Raw genomic sequence first — 26,787 nt, forward strand, 5'->3', positions numbered from 1 at the left:
CTACTGAGGTCATCTGTTGTGTCCGGTGCTCCCGATGCGGCCTCCTTTACATTGGTGAGACCCGCCATCAATTGGGAGACCGTTATGTTGAGCATCTCTGTATCATCTGCCACAAGGGGGACTTCGCAGTGGCCAAACATTTCAATTCTGATTCCCATTCCGACGTCTCGATCAATGGCCTCCTCTTGTGCCAAGATGAGACCACCCAGAGGGTGGAGGAGCAACACCTTATATTCCAACCGGGTACCCTCCAACTTGATTGAATGGATATTGAATTCTCCTTCCACTAAACAAATCCCCCCCCCCACCCACTTCTCTATTCCCCACTCTGAACTTTCATTTCTGCTCACCAGTCTATTACTTCCCCCCGGGTCTCCTCTTTCCCTTTGTCCTATTGACAATGCTCCAATTCTTTCATCTCCTGCCCTTGACCCGCTCATGACTTGACTTCACCTGTCACCTATCAGCTTCCAGTTCGCCATTTTCCCTTCCCCGACCTTTCTATTCAGATCACTTCTCTACCCCCATCCCTCAGTAATGAAAAAGGCTCGTGGTCCAAAATGTGGACTATTTACTCTTCTCCATAGATACTGCCTGTTGTGCTGAGTTCCTCCAGCATTCTCTGTGTGTTGCTTTGGACTTCCAGCCTTTGCAAGCTTTCTACTGTTTAAGTATGATAAATACCGTAACAATTATTTGGGTTTTGTTAAGATTGTACCTGGAATATGGTGTAAAATCCCACTCGCTATACTAACAAGGGTTACACAGACCAAAGAACAAACTGCCCGAGGAACTCAGTGGGTCGGGCAGCATCTGTGGAGGGAAATGGACCGTCAACATTTCGGGCCGAGACCCTCCCTCTGGACTGAGAGTGGACGGGAAATAGTCAGAGAAAAGAGGTGAGGGGTGGGGATGGCGCACGAGCTGGGGAGTGAGAGGTGGATGCAGGTGAGGGGGAGATGGGAAGGTGGAAATAGTGACAGGGATGTGAGGTGAACGGTTGGGGCAACACCGGGCTACAGAAGATATTTAATTCCATGGAGGATTATCGAAGAGGTTAGAGAGTATTTGTTATAGAGATTGACCAGACTGATTCCTGGAGGACGATGAACTCTCAGTGATCTTCTTCACATAAAACAGAGGCCGGCAGATGTGTGGAGACCGAAGGGATCGAGGAAATGAGGATCGGGGAGAAACATGTGGCTGAGATGGGAAAGCAGCCGCCATCTTGTTTTTGGTTTGAGGGGCTGAATGGCCACCTCTTGCTGTTTCTCACTGATGTTTCAGTGTTCCTGTCCAGTGAGGCCGGGGAAATGTGAATAGAAATTAGTGTTTATAAACATAGAAGTCGTTTCAATGAATCCTGCACATTTCCTCTTCGGGTGGGAATGGTGTGTCGGACCGGGATGGAAATCGAACCCGTAACTCTGAGAACCGGGAGGTGGAGAGATGGGGACGGGGAAGATACAGAGGGACAAATTAACAATGTAGCCGGTGTAAATATGAAATAATGTGTAAAATGCGGCAGGTAGGTCGGGCAGTGTGAGATGGGCGAGGAGCGGAGTCAGCGGTTCAGACGGGAGACCCTCCACCCATCGCCTGATCCACTTCTCGTTCCCATTTCAAACGCAGATCAGCAGCATCTGCGCTTTTCGCTTCCGAGGCCCCGCCCCCGCCCCAGTCTGCGGATGTGTGTGTGTGTGTGTGTGTGTGTGTGGGGGGGGGGGGGGTTCTTTCCGTTCCCTGGTGAAGCGGATCGTCGGCAGGGAGCCGGTGGACCGATCACTGTCTGCGGGACAAATTGATCAAGTTCCCATCGGTGAGTATTGAGGCCGGTCCCGAGCGGGAAACGAGACCGGCTATTTCCCATCGGTGTGTACTGAAGCCGATTCCGGGGGAGGGGAACCTGATGTTGGGCAGAGAGTTCCGTCAACTTCCCCGAACTGGCGGCCTCGTCCCGCTTCCTGGACATAACCTGTCGTGGTCGTTCCGGGTTATGGGACCTTCACACCGAACCGCCTGAGGTGAGCCGCCGCTCAGTCCCTGGTGTTCTGGTCCCAGGAGCGGGATGAGGTGGTGATGCCGAGACTGAACCCATCCATTAAGATGTACCTGGTGAACTTTACCTCCATCACCCGGCCCGGTATCGGATCCAAACTTCACCTGGATCGACGCCTGGGGTCGATAATTGTTTTACATATTTCCAGCACACTGGAAGCGGCCGTTCAGCCCGTTGTGTTCTTGCAAACTCGAGGGTTAAATAGAGTAATCGCACCCTCGGGAGACTACTCCACGTGTATGAGTAGTTTCATGTTTCCCCGTTCAGACAGGACAGTGAGATCCAGATCTCACGTCCTTTCGGGGGCTGGGAAGTTAAATTCCATCTTCGTTCCATTGCTACGACTTGCCGAAATGCTGACAGTGTTTCCCGATGTCTGGCCCTATTAATGCGAGAGTTAAGTCTGGTTCATGTTTGCTCAGCCTGTATCCCAATGCCGCAATGATATATTTCAGCAATCTCTCTTCTAAACTTTGTCTTCCTTGTGAAGTTTTGTATTGCACCTTTCTATTTATTTATTTGTTTGTTTGTTTGCTTATTTATTTATTTAGTTAGCTAGTTAGTTATTGTTCGCTAGGAATACCAAAGGTTTAGTTGGACACGTGGCAGGGTAAAAGCAACCATTTCAATTTTTGATTCACCGTTACAAAATGGCTGCAGTGTTAATCTTTGTCATAATGGAACTCATAGCATCTGATGTTCAGTTTGTTATTTCCTTTCTCGGTTATTTTCGGTGAACCACTTCCTCTGTTGCAGCAAGTGTTGCAGTTTTTATCGCTCTGTGATCACCGCCTCTCAGTGTAGAGACAGTGGCCTCGGGAGCAAATGTAACAGAGTGATAGTGGGAGGAAAGGATGCCGTGAGCATTGACTGTGTGGGATGTGTTACACTAGGCTCAGAATGAACTCAGAACTAACAAATTGTTTGGGGTGGGATGGCATTTACAGTCTAGGGTGGCAATCAGTTACTATCTGTGCGTTAAAATGAAGAGGGAGAAAATACTACAGTTGCAGGAAATTTAAAGTAAGGAGGTGAAAATACTGGAGACGCTCAGCAGATCGGCAGCATCTTGGACATTCTCAGTTCTGGAACTGGGTCTTCCACCATTTGTCCTTTCAGAGATGTAGTCTGATGTACTGAGCTCCCAGCATTTTCTACTTTATAATTTTACATTTTGTTCCGGCTACACTGCAGGAAACATGGCAGCCAGCTGTGCTGGGCAAGATCCCACACAGCAGGAAGATTGTGATCAAATGTGCTCGGTTTAGCTGCTGGGGTCAGGCTGAAGTGTATCCGCATCCTCTATACAGACCGGGGAACCAGCCTGAGCTCCGGCCCCGGCAGAGGGTCATTAGCTTCCAATTCCACTTTAGTTTGTGAATCAGAAATGGCAGGAACTCCACGGCAAATTGCCGGCACCAAGGCGTCTTTGTATGGGTGATAATATTGGGCTGGTGTCTCTGATGATATGGAATTGGCAGTATACGGGCTACAGTCCAGGTTGGTAATTCTGCAGCTGGGATCGGAATTTTCTCAGTCTGCAGTGAAGCTGAAATCCCGGGCGGTCGGGCATTGGTTATGGGGAAATCACCGTCTACACTGTCCAATAGGATATCATATCTGTCAAGTATTTTCGAGATTAGTTAAGAATGAACTAGGGCGTATTGCATCTTTTTTTGAGAAAGATAGACCGGCATGGATTAGAATAGAACTAGATAAAATAGGAGAAAATACACCAGAAGATTTTATATATAAATGGGAATCTAAATGGATACGGGAAAAGAAAGAATCTCCTATATTAAAACATTTGATTGACTTATGGAATAAGATAAATGTTGATGATGAGACAAAGAAATCTTTATTAGCAAAGAGATCTTTAATTCAAAATAGACTTATTCCTTTTACAATGGATAATCAACTTTTATATAATTGGTTTCAAAAAGGGATTAGATATATAGAAGATTGTTTTGAAGGAGGTATATTAATGTCATTTGATCAATTAAAGAATAAATATAAAGTATAAAACAACACTCTTTTTTGTTACTTCCAATTAAGGGTTTATTTAAGAGAAAAATTAGGTCAAACAATGTTATTGCCGAAAGCTAATGAAATAGAAACTTTAATTCAAAAAGGAAAAACTAAAAAAAATATTTCTTGAATGTATAGCTTGATTCAAAAACAGGCATTTAAACAAGGAGTCCATAAGTCAAGACAAAAATGGGAAAGTGACTTGAATATTAAAATTGAAGAAACAAATTGGTCAAGACTATGTCTTGATAGTGTGACAAATACAATAAATGTCCGGTTAAGATTAGTGCAATATAACTTTTTACATCAATTATATATTACACCACAAAAAATAAATAAATTAAACCCAAATTTATCTGATCAGTGTTTCCGATGTAACCAAGAAATCGGTACTTTTTTACATTCTACTTGGTTTTGTTTTAAAATTCAACCTTTTTGGACAAATTTAAGAGTTTTATTGGAACAAATTATTGGAACACAGCTTCCACATAATCCAATATTATTTTTAATAGGCGATATTGAAGGGATAAAATCGAAACCCAAATTGAATAAATATCAGAAAGAATTCATAAAAATTGCACTGGCTGTAGCCAAAAAGGCTATTGCAGTTACTTGGAAATCGGATTCATACTTAAGTATAGATCGTTGGAAGAATGAAATTTCCAGCTGTATTCCACTTGAAAAAATTACTTATAATTTAAGAGATAAATATGAAACATTTTTGAAAATTTGGCGCCCTTATTTACAAAAGACAGGAATAAATATATAGGTGCTCCGAAGATAAAATAATTGGATATTTGGGGAAATAAATAAATATATATACTAAAGTTATTACTCACTCCGTAGAGCATGTGGGGATCTTCAGATATCCAGGCACTCTTTCTTACATTTTTTTTCTTTTTTTTTCTTTAGGGATGTTAGGGGAGGGGCTAAGGGGAGGGGGGAAGGGTATATATTTTTTTCTTTCTGTAATCATTTGAAAACTCAATAAAAAAAGCTTTTTTTAAAAAAAAAAAGAATGAACTAGGGCGTTAGGTGAAGTTGGGCAGTGATGTTGTTCATCTGAACTTTGGTAAAGTCTGTAACAAGTTCCCGCATGGCAGCTGATCGGGGAGGTTCGGTCACGTGGGATTCACAGGGAGCTGGCGAGGTGGATTCACACCGGACTCAAGAACAAGAAGGACAGGGGGATGAATGCAGATGGTTCTAGCGAATGGAGGCCTGTGCCAAGTGGGATGTGAGTGTCAGTGTTGAGACCTCTGTAATTTATTATTCATGCCATTGATTTGTATGTGAATGTACATGGCTACACAAAGTATTATGTACCGTTGTGTTCAAGCTACTGTAGTAAATATATTATCAAGCTGGAGAGGGTGCAGAAGAGATTGCTGAAGATGTTGCCTGGACTAGAGGGCCGAGTCATAGGAAGCTTGTGGCCGAGCTGGGTCTTCATTGCAGAGGAGAATGAGGGTGACATTATAGGAGTTCATGAAATCAAGAGGGAACATAGATAATGTGGTTGGTCGTGGTATTTTACCCAGGTTTCAAGATTCAAAATTGTTTAATGTCATTCCAGTAACAAGTGTAAAGGATAACAAAATACTTGTTACTCAGGACAGAAGAAAAAACCAAAATGATGGAGACCACAATAATAAACAAAACACAATACATGAAGTATGATAGTTTAAAAAGATTGATTGTACGTCCATAAAGTGACATTAATCACAGGAGTGTCTGGACAAGAGAGACTGACATTGATTCTTCTTCTGCATGTGACTTGCATGTTACACGCTTGGGCGATCATGGCTCTCCACATCCACTGACCCCTCACAGCGTCAATGATATCTCGCACACTTAGATCTGTTAGTTCTTTCACAGTCTCCATATATGTTCTTCTTTGCCTTCCTCTTCCGCGTTTCCCAGGCATGCGGCCTTGCATTGTAAGACATCCTATTTCTCCCTTTCTGATGACATGCCCCGGGAATTGAAGTTCCCTCTCATTTAATGTTCTCATTAAATATCTTTTGGTGTGGGTACGTTGGAGTACTGTCTCGTTAGCTACCCTGTCTCTATGTGATATTTTCAGCATTCTTCTAAAAAACACATTTCTGTTGCTTCTATGTTTCTTTGGAGTTCTGATGTTATAGTCCACATTTCGGAAGCACACAGCAAGATTGACCAGATGTAGCATTTTAGTAGCCTGAGCCTTGTTGTCATAGAAATGTGTCTGTTGGTAAAAATGGGTTTCATTTTTTGGAAGTTGGTTTTGGCAATGGCAACTCTTTTTATTTCTACTTTACTTCTAGCATCTTGTGATAGAAAGCTACCGAGGTAATTAACGCTGGTCTTTTGTTCAATCTCTTTTGTTACTGACGGGCAACTTGCAGTTGGGAGTATACTGCTCTTTTGATATTACCACATACTTATTTTTTTACAGTTAATGGTTAGACCAAAATCTGCACTTGTTTGTACTACTTTGTCCAGGAGAATTTGTAGGTCTTCTGCAGCACTTGCTATTAGAGTGGTATCGTCTGCATATCTTATATTGTTGATGGAAACATCTCCAATTTTTATCCCATCTAGGTCTTCTGTTTCTCTGAGAATCATTTCAGTATAGATATTAAATAATTTCTGTGAGGCAACGCTTCTCTGTCTAACTTCCCTTTGAATTTTAGTCCAAATGCTTATATTATCATCATCTTTTACCGCCACTGATTGATTACAATATGAATTTTGAAGCGGTTATTTGTCCCTTCCGTCAATGTTTAGTTAAATGAGAATTTGAAATAATTTTTCATGTTGCACTTTGTCGAATGCTTTAGGGAAATCAATAAAACATAAAAAGACATTATTTTGATATTCAATTGCCCTTTCTGAAAGAATTCGTAGTATGAAAATTGCTTTCCTAGTTCCTCTATTAAATTGTTTTTAATTTGACTCAGAACAATTCTCAACAAAATCTTTGTTTTGTGACTCATAAGACTGATTGTTCTATAATTTTCGCAGTCAATAGTTCCAGGAATTTTAGGCAGAGTTATAAATACTGATTTCAAGAGATCGTCAGGCAATACACCAGACTCATAAGTGCCATTAAACTCTTCAAAAAGAATATCTACTCCCAGATCTTCTAGGGCTTGTATCATTTCCACTGAAATTCCATCAGGTCCGGTGGCTTAACCTTGTTTCATGCTTTTCATTGCTTTAGTTATTTCTTCTTCGGTAATAAGAGGGCCAGAATTAGGGTGTTTTATATATGGGGGTTCCCTCTATTATCTCAAAGAGCTGCTCTACATACTGAATCCACCTCTCACATACTTTATCCGTTAGGATGGATCAGTCTGCTGATTCTAGGCATCCTGCAGAGGAGGTATTCGTAATGCCAGTAATTTCCTTAAATTTTCTGGTGCATTTCTTTGCTGTTGTTAATATGGCCTTCCACTTCATTGCATTTTTTGATTCAGCCATTCTCCCTTTGCAATATTGCATAATTCTCTGGTCTGTGAGATTTATTGTATGTCCATAAAGTGACGTTAGGCACAGGATTGTCTGGACATATGAGACTGACATTGATTCTATGTCCGTAAAGTGACATTAGGCACAGGAAAGCCTGGACCTATGGAGAATATTGATTGTCTGTCCATAAAGTGACTTTAGGCACAGGAGTGCCTAGAACTGTCAGGAAATGTTAAACCAGTAATGGGTGGGGTGCGGAGGGTGGGTTAGTGAGTAGAGCTGTTAATCAGGCTTACTGTTTGGTGAAAATAACTGTTTTGAGCCCGATTGTCCTGCCGTGGGTGTTACAGATCCACAATTCCTTTAAAGTAACACCAGAGTTGTAAAGAGAGTTTAGGACATATTGACCATTATAACGCAGGCTGTTATGAAGAGGGGCCTGGATATTAATGCTAAAGTTGTAAAAGACGCCGGGAATCCAAAACAAAAAAACAGAATTGAGTGCAGTTCTGGCCAGCTACTTGGGGGAAAGATGTCGATAAGCGTGAAAGAGTGCAGGGAAAATTACACGGACATTGCTAGTATTTCAGGAAATAATTATAGCGATAGGTTGAACAGGTTAGAACTCGATTACCTGGAATACAGGGGAATGATGGGGTATCCTAGCAGGATTCCAACTTTTCTATGCCATTTGCCCCTACAATTAGAGGAAGGGTCCAGGACCCTAGGTGGGGAAGCCCTGCTAGAGATATAGAAATCTATGATGGTATAAATAGGGTGAATGCAGTTAGTCATTTCCCCCTCAGGTTGGGTAAAATCATGGATTTAGGGCAAAAAAGTGACACATTTAAGGGTAATCTGAGGGAGAACTACTTCACTCAGAGGGTGGAGCAAATACGGAACAAGTTCCCAGCAGATGTAAGAGATGAAGGTCCGATTGTGGTATTTCAGAGATGTGTGGGGAGGTACATGGATGAGGGAGGTATAGAGGGTTATGGTCTGGGTGCAGGGGGATGGAACCACACCGAACATGGCACGGACTGGATGGGCTAACAGTCCTGTGTCTGTGCTGTAAGGGCTCTGTGAATCTCAATTGAAACTTCTACACATAATCGACATTTATTGCAGACTGGTCATAGAAAACATAGAAAATAGGTGCAGGAGTATGTCATTCGGCCCTTCGAGCCTGCACCACCATTCAGTATGATCATGGCTGATCATCCAACTCAGAACCCTGTATTTGCTTTCTCTCCATCCCTTTAGCCACTAGGGCCATATCTAATTTACATTATACCTAACTTATAGGTCGTATCCAACACTGCGATTCATTTTGGACCAGTGGCTGCACTGCTGAGAGCTCTGTAGAGCTGGAACCACATTGAGATTTACTGAATGCACCTCCAAGGGGTAAAAACAACCACTGGAATTTTAGTACCACCATTACAAAATGGCTGAATGTTCAGTTCATCTTTGTCACAATGAAACCGAGAACGTGTCACACTGAGTTTGTTATTTCCCCGCTCGGTTATCTTTGCGAGCCACTTCCTCCGTCACCAGGGCAACAGCTCACCAGAGCTGCAGAGAGTGTTGAACATGTTTATCGCTCTCTGGTTGCTGACTCTCAGCAGAGAGAGAGTGGCCTCAGATACGAGGATGCTTTGAGCATTTCCTGTCCGGGATGGAATGAAGAAGATTGTAGGGATTGTATTTATGCGATTCTGTTCTGGGGGTCAAACATCTTGCAGTTAGTCATCGTTTCTGCATCAAAAGAAACAAAATGAAATCTCCTGCACTGAGTTTCCAGTGCTATATTTTTAATTTTATATTTAAAACATTTTGTTCCTGTTACCCGACGGGGAAAGTGGCTGTTAATTGACCTGGGCTATACCGCACTCAATAAAATAATGAACTATGTTCAATGTAACTGTGGGAACAAGCTAAAATGTATCAGCACCCTCTTTGTGATCCAAGGCCCATGTTTTACAGCTGATCCCCGTCCAGACAAAGGATCCTCAGGCTCCAGTTCTGTCACGGGTTGGTGTGGGAGTGTAAGTTTTTGAACTGGGATTGGCTGAGACACTGCCGCATATTACCGGCAGCAAAGAGCCCAGGGAGAGCTGGTGCTTGAGATACAATCTTGGGATGGAGGCTCCAGGAATATGGAACTGTCAGTGTCTGGGCTTCGTTCTACGTTGGTGCTTTTACAGAAGCGGCTGGATGTTCCTCCTTCCGCAATGAAGCAGACGTCTCCGGGGGCTGGATATTGCTAATGTGAATCTCTCAGTGTGAGATGTGGAAACGATGTGCGAGGCTCTCGGTGTGGGCTGTGACCCTCTGAGGTTGGATCCTGGGTTACCACACATGTCTTGACCCAGATAAAATGAATCAGGGAATCAAGTTGTCCGGGTTTATGAGATGTTGAGCGAGTATTTCTGTTCTGTGCTCAGATGTTTGGTTCTGAAGTCTCTTTGGAGGCAAAGCAGAGAATGAGTTCCCATTCCATCCATCACAGTGAGAGGCTGTGATTAAATACGCTGTTTTGTGTTTGCGCCAGTACAAATAGACCGGGGTTTCAGAATTCAATTCACATTTGGATATTCCCCCTCACTGTCACCTGTCTATCTGCCAGTGGGAGTCAAAGAGAAACTCAAGATGCTGAAGATAGAACAGAACATGGAACATCACAGGGACAGGCCCTTCAGCCACAATGGTGTGCCAAACCAGCAGAAAAGTAAATCAACCCCCGCCCTCAAACTCTAGGGTTGGTGGGGGGGGGGTTGAAGTTAGAACGGGGGTGATTATTTACCAACTCAGTAACAACAAGTCTGGATGCAGTGGGAGTGGAGAGGGTGTCTGGATTAGACGGAGAGTGTGGGATCTGAGAGTGCTGCCTCAGAATAAAGAAACATCACTTTAAAACTGAGATGAGAGACATTACTTCAGCTAAAGGTTGTTTGATCTGTGGAATTTGTCACCACAAACAGTGGTGGAGGCGATCGCTGGGTATATTCATGTTCTGGATTGCTAAATAGGTTGAGAATTATAGCAGGAAGCAAGAAGATAAAAACAGAGAACCACAACTCCTCTTGACAATTCATACAAAAAAAGACTGGTAATGTTCTATTTATAGAAGAGAAAAAAAACACAAAATTAACCTAAAACAAAAAAAAAGGACTGGGCAGTCCATTTGAGGACAAGATTACAAAAAAAGAAGAAAACGTCCTTCTGGTCAAATCTGAACCTTCACGGAGGGAGAAAGAAAAGAAAAGAAATTGGATCGTATGAAAATATTGAATAAAAGGTGGCCAGGTTTGTTCAAATTTGAAAGATGTATCGAACGTCCGACTTCTAATTTTCTCCAAGTTTAAACAAAACATAATGGAGAAGAGGCAGAAAAAAGCAGTAGGTGGATTAGGATCCTTCAAATGCAACAAAATAGCTCTCCTACCCAATAAATTTGAAAAGGCCATCACATTTACCATCTATAGAAATCTTTGAACCAGGGAAGAAAAAATCCGTCTCTGCTTCCATTTCCTTTCCATTTATTACCACAGTGTTAACAGGACTGGCTGGTTTTCTTAATATTGAGCAAGAAGCCAGCTTTCCACTTTCTTCTTTCACTTTCATTAGAAGCTTCTTCAGATCATCCTCACTTTCAGCCATTAGAATAGTATCACATGTATATCTGAATTTATTAATATTCTGTCTGGTAATTTTCACTGCAACATTTTGAGTCCTCTCGACCAGCATTCCTCATATGTTCAGCATATAGATTAAATCAGCTGGGTGAGGGAGCGTCACGTGATGACGTAGGGTCGAGACGTTGGGAATCCAGCTCCTCCATAAAAATTAATGAAATAGGGTTTAAAAGAAGAAGAGTTAATAAATACCTATATAAGCAACTCAAGATTATTTTTGGATATGGCTCCTAAACCGAAACAGAAGAAAGTTACTACTTCGAAGACTGCGCAAATCGGCGGGGAAAAAGGCCTAACCGTCTCGGCGAAGCCTCGGACTCAAGTTGGATCTTCTCCCGGTGAAGTGCATGGCAGTTCTGATGATGCGGGACAGGAAGTTGCAGCAATGTTGGCGGTCTCTGAGAAGAAAGGGCAAGAACAACGCATGCGCGAAGAAACAAGCATGCATGAACAGATATTAACAAAACTACAAATCCCAACTATGGCTGGAAGTGAAAAATTGGAAGTCAATCGGAAGTGGAATCAGACTCTTTGGGAAATACAGAGGATGAAGAAGAGGAAAAGAAGGAGGAGATTAAAGGAGACATAAGAGATATCCTGATATATATGATGAATGAATTAAAAGCTATAAGAACAGATATAAGAAGGATGCAGACTACACTCGATAATGTGGTGGAAAAACAAAAGAGGATGGATAATAAAGTTAAAGAGATGGAAGTAAAAATGGAAGAAAACACTGAAAGAATAGATAAGATAGAAGGCAATAAACTTGCCTGGACAATAGAAAGAAAACGGATGTTGGAAAGAATAGATGCGCTTGAAAACTCTAGTAGACGAAATAATATTAAAATTGTTGGTCTTATGGAAGGTACAGAGGGAGAAAATCCAATAAAATTCTCTCAAGAATGGATTCCGAAAATTTTGGAAATGAAAGAAGGAAGCCAAGTAATTGAAATTGAAAGAGCACACAGAGCTTTAAGACCAAGACCTCAACAAGATCAAAATCCAAGATCAATTTTGATAAAATGCTTAAGGTACCAAGATAAAGAAATGATCTTGAAGGCAGCTACTCAAGGTGCTAAAAAGAGAAATGGGCCATTGATAATAGAAGGGAAAAGAGTTTTTTTTTATCCAGACATAAGTTACGATCTTCTGAAGAGGCGGAAGGAATCTAATCAAGTGAAAAAATCTTTATGGGAAAAGGGCTATAAATTTTTATTGAGCTACCCAGCAAAATTGATAATTTTCCTGGATAACGAAGAAAGAAGATTTTTCGTTGACTACCGGAAAGCGGAGAAATTTGTGCAAGAATTACCTGATGTCCACGAAGAGGACTAAAGAATTATAGAAATGAAGTGGACTAATGATGAAGACTGAAATAAGGTTGGACTTGACGGACATTTATAAGGATGTTACGTACCCGTGACACGTGACAGTGGTACCCTTGTCACGTGACTGGGGTTGAAGTTAAACTGGACTTGAGGTAATGGTCTTGTGATGGTTTAGTGACGTCATTTTCCCGCCAGTAGAGGTCATGTGACAGTTTTTTTTACAGGGTATAAAAGAAAGACCCACCCTGTCAGGTGGGGCAGTTCGTGGCGGGATTTGCCAAGCTGACTTCATGTCCATGCGTGATTTAATGTGATGACGCAGTTTAGTTGAAAAATGAAGTTTTATATAATGCCTAAAGTTTAAAAGGTCATTGCCAGCGGTTTCTTTGCTGTGGAGAGTGAAGATAAAAGTTTGGAAGATAAAACTCGAGGAGAAACGATTTTCGACGGTGGAAAGTTCGACCTTATTTGATCCTCATTCGGAAGGATTTCGTTGACTGCTCTCGTGTTAATCTCCGCTGGGAATAGCGGGAGATTGAGGACAGAGTGTGGAAGAAGAGGTCAGTGCCTTTAAGCCGTTATATTTAATAAAATTCGACGTGGGAAGAGTTCGACGCTGGGGGTCGAAGGACAACGACGTGGAAGAGAATTTAAATCGCTTTAAAAAGTCTCTCCTTTTAAAAGGACTGGTGAGCTTTCGAACTTTCGGCATACCGCTTTAAAGAACTGTTTTTTTCTATACCGCCTTAAAGACTGTTTGGACTGCAACGCTATTAGGAACTGTTTACGCTGTCGCACAGCAGCTGTTTTCCGGTTACGTTTGAGTTTGTTTACTTTTGAGGGGGTTTGTTTTCAGTGTTTAATAAACGTGTTATTTGTTGTAAAAACCCTTTGCCTAACTCATATATATTTATTGTTGCCTGAATACGTAACAGGAAAACAAAAATAGTTGAGTATTAATTGGGAGTAGAGACATTAATTATTTTCTTTTTTTTCTTCACTAATATATTTTCTTTTTTTTTTTTGCGGGGAAGCTGGAGGAGCTCCTGATCGATGGCTGCGAGTTTCACGTGTACAATCATGGCAATTGCCATAACCCGTTAAATGGGGGGGGGGGTAATGTTGTGTTATTTTTATTCGCAACATTAATGGGGTTTTTTTTCCCCTTATATATTAGTTACCTTTTTTCTATTTTTCTTTTTTGCCTGGATGGTTGGGGAGAGACTCATAGCAACATGGAGAATTTCAAAGAGTTCCCAAGGTATTATGAATGATTAATTTACTTAATTTTTTAAGTTTTAATGTTAATGGACTTAATGGACCTGTGAAAAGAAAATGAGTTTTAACATATATTAAGAAAATGAAAGGAGATACAGCTTTTTTACAAGAAACACATTTAACAGAAACAGAACATAAGAAATTAAAGAGAGATTGGGTTGGAAATGTCATTGCAGCTTCATTTAATTCAAAATCGAGAGGAGTTGCAATTTTGGTTAATAAAACTTTACCAATTAAAATACAAAATGTAGTAATTGATTCTGTGGGGAGATATGTGATTATACATTGCAAATTTTTTCAGAATTACGGACTTTTATGAACATTTATGCACCAAATGAAAGTGATGCAAAATTCATACAAGAAGTTTTTTTGAACTTGGCTGATGCACATGATAAAATATTAATAGGTGGAGACTTTAATTTTTGTTTAGATCCAGTTTTGGATAGGTCAACTAAAGTTGCTACAAAATCAAAAGTAATAAAACTAACTTTATCATTAATGAAAGATTTAAACCTGATTGATATATGGAGAAAAATTAATCCAAGAGAAAGAGATTATTCATTTTATTCAAATAGACATAAAACTTAATCAAGGATTGATTTTTTTTTATTATCAAAAAATATTCAGGATAGAGTGAAAAGTGTGGAATATAAAGCAAGAATACTGTCAGATCATTCCCCCTTAATAATGACAATGATAATGATGGACAAGGAGGAATCGATCTATAGATGGAGATTTAATTCAATTTTATTAAAATGTAAAGATTTTTGTGATTTTATGAAAAAACAGATTCAATTTTTTTTGGATACAAATTTACATTCAATTGAGGATAAAATTATTATGGGAAGCGATGAAAGCATATTTAAGGGGTCAGATTATAAGTTATGCATCTAAAATTAAGAAGGAATACATGGCAGAAATAGATCAATTCGAAAAAGATATCATAAAGTTAGAAAAAGAATCTCAAGAAAGATATATGACAGAAGAAAAACGAAGACAACTTGTTAATAAAAAACTACAATATAATACACTCCAGACATATTGTACAGAAAAAGTAATTATGAGAACTAAACAGAAATATTATGAATTAGGTGAAAGATCACATAAGATTCTTGCTTGGTAGTTGAAAACAGAACAGGCTTCTAAAACAATAAATGCAATTAGAACAAGTGTAAATAAGGTTACTTATAAACCTTTAGAAATTAATGAAACTTTTAAAAAATTTTATACTGAACTACATCAATCAGAATCACAAAATAAGATTGCTGAGATAGATAAATTTTTATCACAAATAACCCTTCCAAAATTAAATTTGGAAGAACAGAAAGGATTAGATATGCCCTTTACATTAAAAGAGGTTGAAGAAGCTTTAGGATCACTTCAGAGTAATAAATCCCCAGGAGAAGATGGTTTTCCTCCTGAATTTAAAAAAGAAATAAAGATTTATTAATTCCTCCTTTTATGGAATTAATATATCAAGTGGAAAGAATGCATAAGCTCCCACAATATTTTTAAAAAGCGATCATAAGTGTATTGCCAAAAAAAGAGAGATCCTTTAGAACCAACATCATATAGGCCTATTTCTTTGTTGAATACAGATTATAAAATAATAGCAAACATTTTATCTATAGAATATCTAAATATTTACTAAAATTAATACATATGGATCAAACAGGTTTTATTAAAAACAGACAATCAATGGATAATATTCATATAATTCATTTGGCACAAAAAAGAGAGGAAATGAGTGGCAGTTGCTTTGGATGCAGAAAAAGCACTTGATAGATTGGAATGGGATTTTTTATTTAAGGTATTGGAAAAATATGAGTTAGGAAAATCTTTTGTACAATGGATTAAAACCTTAAATACTAATCCTCAAGCTAAAGTAGTTACAAATGGTCAGATTTCAACACCATTTTGCTTAACGAGGTCAACTAGACAAGGCCTGCTTTATTTGTATTGGCAACAGAACCATTAGCTGAATTAATCAGAACAGATTCAGACATTGGGGGCTTTAGAGTTAATCAAGAAGAATATAAGTTTAATTTATTTGCTGATGATGTTTTGATTTATTTAACAAACCCATTGCAATCTTTGCAAAGATTATCTTTCAGATTGGAAGAATATGGGAAGGTATCAGGGTATAAAGTAAATTGGGATAAAAGTGAAATTTTACCCCTTACCGAAGGAAATTATAATCAATGTCGATTAGTAACTCAATTTCGATGGTCAATAAATGGGATAAAATATTTAGGTATTAGAGTTGATAATGATGTAAAAAATTTATATAAACAAAATTATTTGCCATTATTAAAAAAAATAAAAGAGGATCTTGATAAATGGATGATGTTACTAATAACATTAATAGGATGAGTTAATGCTATAAAAATGAATATATTTCCTAGATTGCAATATTTATTCTAAACTTTACCAATACAATTACTTCAGAAGTTTTTTCAAGAACTGAATAAATATGTAAGGAAATTTCTTTGGAAAGGAAAGATGTCAAGAATATCATTGGAAAAATGGACATGTAAATTTGATTTAGGAGGGTTACAACTTCCAAATTTTAAGAATTATTATAAAGCAAATCAACTTAATTTATTGCGTCCTTTTTTGATGAAGAAAAACCGGCATGGATTAGAATAGAATTAGATAAGATAGGAGAAAACATACCAAAAGATTTTATATATAAATGGGAATCCAAATGGAAACAGGAAAAAAAAGAATCTCCTATATTAAGACACTTGATTGATTTATGGAATAAGGTAAATATGGATGATGAGATAAAGAAATCTTTATCTTTATAAAGCAAAAAGAACTTTAATTCAAAATAGGCTTATTCCTTTTCCAATGGATAATAAACATTTATATAATTGGTACCAAAAGGGGATTAAATATATAGGTGATCATTTTGAAGGAGGTATATTGATGTTATTTGATCAATTAAAAAATAAATATAAAATATCAAACAACACTCTTTTCTGTTATTTTCAATTAAAGGCTTATTTACGAGAAAAGCTGGGTCAAACAATGTTGATGCCAAAATCTAGTGAAATAGAAATATTAATTCAAAAAGGAAAAATTAAAAAATTTACATCTTGTATGTACAATTTGATTCAAAAACAGACAATTAAATCAGGAATTCATAAATCAAGACAAAAATGGGAATCTGATTTGAATGTTAAAATTGATGGAAAAAGTTGGTCAAGATTATGTTCTGATAGTATGATAAATACAATAAATGTTCGACTTAGATTAATACAATATAATTTTTTACATCAATTATATATAACACCACAGAGAATAAATAGATTAAATTCAAATATGTCTGACCAATGTTTTCGATGTAATCAGGAAATTGGTACTTTTTTTACATTTTACTTGGTCATGTTTTAAAATTCAACCATTTTGGATAAATCTGAGACTTTTATTGGAACAAATTACTGGAGTACAACTCCCACATAGTCCAATATTATTTTTATTAGGAGATATTGAAGGGACAATACCGAAACTTAAATTGAATAAGTATCAGAAAAAAATTATAAAAATTGCATTGGCAGTAGCCAAAACAGTTATCGCAGTTACTTGGAAATCTGATTTATATTTAACTGTGGATCATTGGCATAATGAAATATATAGTTGTATTCCACTTGAAAAAATTACATATAATCTAAGAAATGAATATGATATATTTTTGAAAATTTGGCTCCCATACCTACGAAAGATAGGATTAAATACATAGGTCCTTTGAAGATAAAATTATAAAGTAATTGGGGAAAGTTAACATAAATATTAAAATTATTTTGAACTCCATGGAGCATGTGGGGATCCTCCGATATCCAGGCAATCTTTCTCTTCTTTCTTTTTTTTCTTTCTTTAGATAAGGGTTAAGGGGGGGGGGAGGGTTAATATTATTTTTCTTTTTCTTACTATTTTATCATCACATTTATTCTTTGTAATTTTCTAAAAAAATTAATGAATAAATGAATTGAAAAAAATAAACAAACAGGGTGACAGTATGCAGCCTGGTCATACTCCTTTCCAAATCTTGAGCCAGTTTGTTGTTCTGTGTTGTTCTAACTGTTGCTTCTTGATCTTTGTACAAGTTTCTCATAAGGCAGAACAGATGTCCAGGTATTCCCATTTCTTTAAGGATTTGCCATAGTTTATTATGGACCACACTGCTGAAGGCTTTAGAGTAGTCAATAAAACATAGATAAATACTTTTCTGAAATTCTTGCGATTTCTCCATTATCCAGCGTAGGTTAGCAATTTGGTCTCTGGTGCTTCTGCCTCTTCTAAAAGCAGCTTCTATCTGGCAGTTCGTGTTCCATATATTGCTCGGGTCTTGCTTGCACGATCTTTAGCATTACCTTTTTAGCACGTGAAAACTTTTGGTAATTTGAACAATACTTTACATTTCCGTTCTTGGGTATTGGGACAAAAACGGATCTTAATCCAGCCTGAAAGTCATTGTTGTTTATATTTTCCCAGATCTGCTGGAAAATTGCATGCAACACTTTTACAGCATCACCTTTTAGAATTTTCAACAATTTTACTGAAATCCTGTCACATCCTGCAGCCTTATTATTGGCAATGTTTTCTATCGCCCATTCAACTTCACTTTCCAGAATGTCTGGTTCTAGATCGATGAGGGAGTCATTGCAGGTGTCTTCGCTGTTGGATCTTTCTGCAATTCTTCTGTGTGTTCCTGCCATTTCCCTTTGATGTCCTTTGCTTCTGTAAGGTCCTTCCCTTCTTTGTCTTTTCCTATGCTCATTTTACATGAAATGTTCCTTTAATTTCTCTAATCTTCTGCAACAGATCTCTTTTTTTCCAATTCTTTTGGCTTCTTCAGCTTCACTGCATCGCTCCTTTAATTAAGTTTCCTTGTATTTCCTTGCTATCTTCTTGAAATTTGTGTTCAGTTGGAGGTCTTTGTACCAATCTCCATTTACTCCCTGGAATGTCAGAGAGTGAGCAGTGACCTTACAAAAGTGTTTTAAATTTGAAGGACAGAGTAACTGAATCATACTTTTTTATTTGTGTAATTCAGGTCATTGCCAGCAGGTGGGGCATTCTTCCACCCGGACGTCAGACAAGCAGACGGTAATCAACCAACGACAGAGTCAGAATGGACACAGGTATGCTCACTGGCCTCTTTCTCATTAAAACTCTGTCATCATGGTACACGTGAAGTCAAATCATCAATAATTCAGAGGGATAAACTTGGGCGATAAAGGGGCACAGAGAAAGTACCATCAAACGGGGTCATTGTTCCAACTGGTAAAGCATCCATGAGCACTGGAACAATTCACCAGCTCCAGCGCAGGGACCTAACAAGGGGAATGGTCGAATCACTCCCCTCAGCACACAAATCTTCACCTGAGTGAAAGGAGAAGGAGCCCCTGAATAAGGTAGGAGTGGGTAACACTCAGACAGGAATACAACAGCGGGCAATGTAACAGTCGAGGGAACAGACAGAATTTCCGTCAGCATTTGGTACGACCTGATGTGGGAAATGCCTCCGACAGCTGGTGAGAGAAACAGAAGTTGTTTTCTGTTTGGAAGGGCAATGGTGAATTCTCCCCAGATTAACAGGTTCTTGCACAATGGAGGTAAGGGGAGTTTCCGGTGTCTGTTTTCTGTGGCCGAGTTAAAGAACGTTATATTGAGGGAGGACGGGCTGGGTGCAGGAGACAGTGAACAAGAGAAATTGTACACAGGGAATCTGCGGGGTGGGGGGGTGCTACTGAAGCAATGAAATGTCCTTGGCGAATAGGATTAAAGTAAAACAAAATAATAAGTGGAGAGGACACCGTACAAAATGCTGGAGGAACTCAGCAGGTCAGGAAGCACCTATAGAGAAAAAATAACCTTCAACGTTTCGGACTGAGAATCTGTAAATTGATTTCAAAGTCGTCCTGGGTACATAAAATGGAGTCAGCACTAGAGGAGCGTTGTTCAGGCTGAAGGTCTGTGACCAGTCATGTCCGCAAGGATCACTGTTTCGCCATGCGTCGTGTGTGTGAATCAAATAGGTTAATCATATGATATACTGGGTGGACTTATTCGTTGATTTACAGAGTTGGAGGAGTTGAATAAATTTGGGACTGTTGTCAAAGCGTTCAGCATCCAGTTAGAAATAGGAACAGAGAGTCACCAAGTACAGATAATTCAGGCAAATGTGAGAAGTTGCATTTTGAGAGGTCAAATTCGTGAGCAATGTGCACAGTGAATGTTGGGACTGATAATACGATTGATGTACTGTGGGGTCTTGTGATGGGTATGCACAGCTCCCTGAAGGTGGCAACACAAATGGTAGTGTGCTAACAATGAGTTGAGGTATTTGTTAAAGTTAGACTGTAACTGGATACACGTTGGTTAAGAGACAATTTCAGTATTGTGCACAAATCGAGAATGATGTGGAGGGTCTATAGAGGGTGCAGACGAGTTTCACCACAAAAACCTGAGGTAACAGGTTTGTTTAGATGGTAAAGTTTAAAGGGGATTTAGGATGCATGTTTTCCACAGAGAGTGATCGGTGTCTGGAATGAGCTGCCGAGGGAGGGACTGGAAACAGATACTCAGCATCATCTGAGAGGCGTTTGAACTCATGAGCAGGCCGGGAACGGAGGGATATTGATCATGTTCCTGAAGATGGGATTGGTTTAAATTGGCATTGTGTCTGCAAACGCATGGTACATCTATTATTTTATGTTCTATGACCGACTACAGATCTGAACTCCGCCATCTCCGCCTTCCTGTCAAATTGTGAGGATCACCAACTGTTCCAGTTGACGAGATTCTACATGGAGCGACTGGAGCAGGCGATTGAGGAGGGTGTGGAGGGAGTCGGCTTCATGTTAATGGCCGAGGATCACTTCACCGGGCCAGAGTATCACGTAAGTGGAATGGACATACACTGAGTGTAGATTCTACCGAATCAATCACAGACCAACAGAACCGGTGTAACGACACCTCTGGGCAGTGAAAATCCTGTAATGCTTGTGGTCAACATCAAGAAAAGTGTTTTCATCTGCGAAAACCTGGAACTTTTATTAACCAATACAAGCCTCTCTCCAGTTTTCTGATCACATTCATTTATAGACAGATTAGGATACAGGCAATGATTGAGAGGTGAATTTAGTGATGTGACACTTGACGGACATTGCAAGTGGACAGAGAACCACTCTACGCCACTCAGTCTGACATCACATCATGTTCCCAGTGTTCGACCTTAGTGGTCATTCACCAATCTGTGTTCTTCTCATGACCCACGGGTTTCCCACAAATCAAATATATAGTGACTTATTTCTCAGCTCATTCTCAGTCTACCTTCAACCCTATTTTCAACTCAGGCAACACTGACTCGTCTCTCATTTGAACTGCTGACTCTTATTTTGATCAATATCCCAACATGCCTCATGTTTCTGTTACCTTCTGTTCCTTGTGACTTCCAATTTGAGTTTGTAATTACCACAGCATATACTGTTAACATGGGAAGTGCAACATTAGTGCCACTGAAAATATTCCAAACATCTACAGCTAACATAGAATTACAAAGAAACAGCTTTCCAATGGTCCTCGTGCTACTGGAGTGCATTCACCTATTGCCACCCAGAATGAATATTAGTGAAGAGCCAGACACCATACCAAACACTATATTCCACGTGAGGCAGCTGACAATTTCAGTCCAAACTTCTTACTCAACATTCCCACCAGTCGGCTTTGGTCTGTCACACATGCACAATAGTCCTGAGTTTGCTGACTGCTCCTCACTGCCAGTTCCCAGCTGTTGGCTTTGGTCTGTCACACACGCACAATAGTCCTGAGTTTGCTGGCTGCTCCTCACTGCCAGTTTCCAGCTGTTGGCTGGCACTGGACCCCTCGTGGAGCCTGGCAGTGAAGTGTGAAGCTGCTGCGGTTCACCAGGGATTACCCTGGCAAAAATCAACAGTGACCCGGCCATAGTTTCACCTAGTCATAGTCAACAAACCCTACAGTACAGCAACAGGCTCTTCTGCCCATCTCGTCCACACCGACTTATTATCTGCTTAGTCCCATTGATCTGAACCCGGACTGGAGACGTCCATAACTCCCCCATTGAATGAACTTATCCAAACTGATCTTATATAATCAACTCGAATGTACATCGACTAATTAAGATGGCAGCACGTTCCGCGCTCTTTAGCAACCTCTGAGTGAACAAGTTGCCCCTCCTATTGCCTTTCACCTGTGATCATTACCCCATGATCTCTAATTCCAGCCCCACCCAACCTCAGTAATAAATGCATTTTCGCAATAACTCTCTGTATACCTTTTATAAACGTGTATATCTCTTTCACATTTCTCATGGTCCTCCTACACTTTATGGAATAATGTCCTAACCTATTCACACTTTCTCTATATCTTAGATCCTCAACTCCTGGTAACAATCTGTATTTTATTCTGCATTCGTTCAATCTTATTGATATCATTCCGGGAGGTAGATGTACACATTGCTTCAAATTAGCCTCTGCAACATCAACTTCGACATAATATTCCAACTTCTGTATTCAATATTTTGATTTATGAAGCCCCATGTCCAAAAAGCTTTACAACGCCATCTACCTTCGATAACACTTTCAAGAAATTTTGGATCTGTATCACTTTGCAGGATCTCATCACACTTCCTACTCTTGTCATTGGTACCAACGTGGACCAAGACCTGCTCATCCTGCCCTTAAGAAACTTTCAGAGTCGATACGAGATATTACTGACCTTGGCAAGACACCATCCAAAAATCCTGTTCTCGTAAATAGAATCTCCAGTCTGTTCTCCTGACCATTGAATTCCCCCTGTCAGTGCAGATCAGCAATTCTCATCCCTTCTGAGTCACAAAGCCAAACTCAGAGCCAGAGGCATAATCACCTTGGCTTTCCTCTGCGAGACCATACCCCGAAACAGAAATCCGTATACCAGTTACAAGGAGTTTCCTGTAATGGCTGCCTGTTCCCTTCCCCCTCTTGACAGTCACCCAGTGTCCTGTGTTCTGCGCCTTGGGTATAGCTCCCTCCCTGTAAAGTCTGTCAGTCAACCTCTCAGTCTCCCGAGTGATCCCGGGTTTATCCAGCTCCAGCTCCAATTCCTCAGCACAGTCTGTAAGAAGCTGCAGCTGGATGAAATTCCCGAAGGTGCAGTTGTCAGGGACACTGGAGGTCTCCCTGACTTGCCGCACCCTGTAGGAAGAGCATCCCACTATGCTGCCTGGCATTCCCACTGTTCTAACAGTGAAACAGAGAAGGGAAATATTACCCAAGATCTACCTAAATCCTCCACCTCTCCTCACTGAACCCTCGCTGACACAAAGCCTCAATAACCTACCTATCTCTGGCTCACTCACACTATGTCTGCTCTGTTTAAACCTTGCCAAGTGGATAAGTACCCCGCAATCTGTGGCGTTCAGAAAGTCATCACTGGCCACGCTAACTTCTTTTAAATTCTTTTTCCTGCTACGAACAATTGCTGTCAGTGATCTGTGATGAGCAGAATGTGCCAGGTCAGTCCATGTTCAGGGTAGATTTGAACCCATCCCTCCGCTCCTCAATATATTCCCCATTGTTCATTACAGAGCGTGACTGACCTCGCGGAGAAGGGAAAACGAGCGGGCGCTTCCAAACTCCTCCTGGATCTGGTGATGGAGAAGGGCTCCGGGGCCCGGAGGGTGATGTGGGAATCCTTTGTGAAACTACATCACCATTTACCGAAGCTGAGCAGAATATTGAAGGAAATACGGGAACGAGGTACGGTGAACAGTACACTGTGTGTTACAGATGTAAATGCTGATGAATTTACAGTATTACACAGAACAGACTTCATGCAGGTTAATCTGTTTGAACAGGTGACGGCCAGTTCGCCTACATGGACACTGAGCGGGGTTTATCTGAAGTGCCCGCGCATCTGAAAGGTAAGTGATGGACTGGAAAGCTCAAAGCCTTTATTTCACTATGAGAGTCTGAATACGTCTCTTTAGAGGCCTGTTTCGAGACTGTCAGAGTCTGGGAGACAGGGTTTTGTTGTTATTTCACTCTGAGAGTCTGAATACGTCTCTTTAGAGGCCTGTTTAGAGACAGTCAGAGTCTGGGAGACAGGTTTTTGTTGTTATTTCACTCTGAGAGTCTGAATACGTCTCTTTAGAGGCCTGTTTAGAGACTGTCAGAGTCTGGGAGACAGGTTTTTGTTGTTATTTCACTCTGAGAGTCTGAATATGTCTCTTTAGAGGCCTGTTTAGAGACAGTCAGAGTCTGGGAGACAGGTTTTTGTTGTTATTTCACACTGAGAGTCTGAATACGTCTCTTTAGAGGGCTGTTTAGAGACTGTCAGAGTCTGGGAGACAGGTTTTGTTGCTGTGGCTGAAGGACAGGAAGCAATTTGCATTTGTCACAACACCCGGCACCTTCCCGATCTCGGGATCTGTACCCGGAGGCCTCTATGAGTTTGATAAACAGACATTCCCGTCGGCCTCTGTCCTGTTGCAATCACTGTACCTACCTCTCCACCTATCTTTGTATCATCCGCAAACTTTGCCACAAATACATTTATTCCATCATCTAAATCATTGACAAACAATCTGAAAAGCCGCGGTCCCAATACTGATCCCTGCGGAGCACACCAGTCACTGGCAGCCAATCAGAAAAAGGCCCTTTTTATTCCCACTCGCTGCCTGCTGCCTGTCAGCAATTCCGCTCGACGTGCCAGTATCTTTCCTGTGATATCATAGATTTTTATTTGGTTAAGCAGCTTCGTGTGCGGCACCTTATCAAATGCTTTCTGAAAATCCAAGTAAATGGCATCCACTGACTCTCCTTTGTCCAGCTTGCTTCTTACTTCCACCGTGAAATCTAAAAGAACCATTGCTAACTTTTTTTGTCATTAGTCTCAAGTACCTCGAAACCTCAACCTTAATTAAAGACTCCAACTCTTTTCAATCGCCGAGTTTTAGCTATCTGGACTATAATTTTCCTTCTTTTGCCTTTCCCCCTTTTAAAGACTAGAGCGACAATAGCAATCTTCCAGTCCTCCGGGACCATGCCTGAATCAAGTGATTCTTCAAAGATCATGACCAATCCAACCGTCATCTCTTCAGCAACCTCTCTCGAATCTCTGGGATGCAGTCCATCTGGCCCAGGTGACTTTGCACCTTAAGGGCTTTCAGTATACCAAGAACTTTTCTCTTTTGAAATAGCAATGGCACTCACTCCTACTGCCTGTCACTCGCAGACCACTGCACGCTGAGCATCTTCCATAGTGAAGATATATGCAAAGTACACATTAAGTTATTCTGACATTTGTTTGTCCACTATTACTATCACACCAACATCATTTTCCAGTGTTCCAGTATCAACTCTCACCTCCCTTTTACTCTTCATATAACTGAAAAAAGTGTTTATTATCCTGTTTTATATTATTGGCTTTTCTGCCCTCACATTTCATCTTTTCCCTTCTTATCGCTTTTTTAGTTGCCTTTTGTTGGATTTTAAAAGTTTTCTATTCATCCAACTTTTCCTCACTTTTGTTATCTTGCATGGCCTTTCCTCGGCTTTTATGCAATCCTTAACTTCCTTTGTCAACCATGTTTGCCGACACGTGACACTTGAGAACTTCTTCCTCCGTGGGCCATACCTATCCTGCAACTTGTGACCTATTCCCCGAAGCTTCAACCATCTCTGCTCTGCCGTCATCTCCACTGGTATCCTTCTCCAATCTACCTGGGAAAGCTTCCCTCTCGTGCCTCTGTAATTCGCTTTATTCCATTGCGATCATCTCTGCTAGTATCCTTCTCCAATCTACCTGGGAAAGCTTCCCTCTCGTGCCTCTGTAATTCACTTTATTCCAAAGCGATACTGATACCATAAGTTATGCTTCTCCAATCTACCTGGGAAAGCTTCCCTCTCGTGCCTCTGTAATTCACTTTATTCCATTGTGATACTGATACCATAAGTTATGCTTCTCCAATCTACCTGGGAAAGCTTCCCTCTTGTGCCTCTGTAATTCAGTTTATTCCATAGCGATACTGATACCATAAGTTATGCTTCTCCCTCTCAAACTGCAGTATGAATTCACTCATATTATGATCACTACCAGTTGAGGGCTCTTTTACATTAAGCTCCCTTATAAGATCCGAGCTATTACATAACACCCAATCAAAGACAGAATTTTCCTGAGTAGTTTCAAAAAAACTAGTTTGTTTGATTTTCGAATTCCCCGTGCAAATTGAAATATGTCATCACCTTGATGACACGCCTTTCCCAGCTCCCTTTGCAATCTCAACCCCACACCTTCGCTGCTATTTGCAGGCCAATATAAGATTCCCATAAAGCTTTTTTTAACCCCTGGAGTTTCTTATCTCCACCCACAAAGATTCAACATTCTCTAACCCTATGTAACCTCTTTAACAAGATGTGATTCCATCTTGAACCAACACGGCCACACCACCACCGCCTATGCCTTCCTGCCTGTCCTTTCGATAATACGTAAATCCTTTAACGTTAAGCTCCCAGCTATGGTCTTCTTTCAACCACGACATGGTGATGCCCACAACATCATACCGACCAATCTCTAATTGCGCCAAAAGTTCGTCCACCTTATTCTGAATGTTGCGTGCATTTAAATACAATGCATTTAGTCCTGCATCTCCGCCCTTTTGAATGTTGTCTATGCAGTACAACTTAACAGTTTGCTCTGTCTGTATTTGAACCCAGTCATTGGCTTGTCCTTCCTTACATTCATGTTAAACCCATCATCTACTTGTAAACCTGCTGGTTCATCCACAGCTTTATCGTCCTAGTTCCAGTCCCCCGGCCAAAACACTCCCAATAGCTCCAGTAAATCTGCCCGTAAGAATATTGGTCCTCATCGTCCTAGTTCCAGTCCCCTGGCCAAAACACTCCCAACA

At 40.3% G+C, this 26,787-nt stretch overlaps 1 protein-coding gene across 4 annotated transcripts in view; it reads left to right on the forward strand.

The window, feature by feature from the left end:
* The window catches only part of LOC140723613 (NACHT, LRR and PYD domains-containing protein 12-like), a 33,602-nt gene continuing 6,815 nt past the window's right edge, over window positions 1-26,787 (forward strand). Inside the window, exons 1-5 of one of the 4 annotated variants that reach the window (XM_073038190.1) lie at window positions 1-54; window positions 18,907-18,994; window positions 20,589-20,755; window positions 23,464-23,635; window positions 23,734-23,799. In XM_073038190.1, coding sequence (XP_072894291.1) covers window positions 18,985-18,994; window positions 20,589-20,755; window positions 23,464-23,635; window positions 23,734-23,799 — 415 coding nt within the window. In that variant the 5' untranslated portion in view covers window positions 1-54; window positions 18,907-18,984. Of the gene's footprint in view, window positions 55-12,450; window positions 12,622-13,718; window positions 13,831-18,906; window positions 18,995-20,588; window positions 20,756-23,463; window positions 23,636-23,733; window positions 23,800-26,787 lie in introns of those variants that run through there. The other 3 variants (XM_073038189.1, XM_073038188.1, XM_073038191.1) reach the window with 3 other exon arrangements.

The sequence above is a fragment of the Hemitrygon akajei genome, unplaced genomic scaffold (assembly GCF_048418815.1).
Source record: "Hemitrygon akajei unplaced genomic scaffold, sHemAka1.3 Scf000120, whole genome shotgun sequence".
Classification (NCBI taxonomy): Eukaryota; Metazoa; Chordata; class Chondrichthyes; order Myliobatiformes; family Dasyatidae; genus Hemitrygon; species Hemitrygon akajei.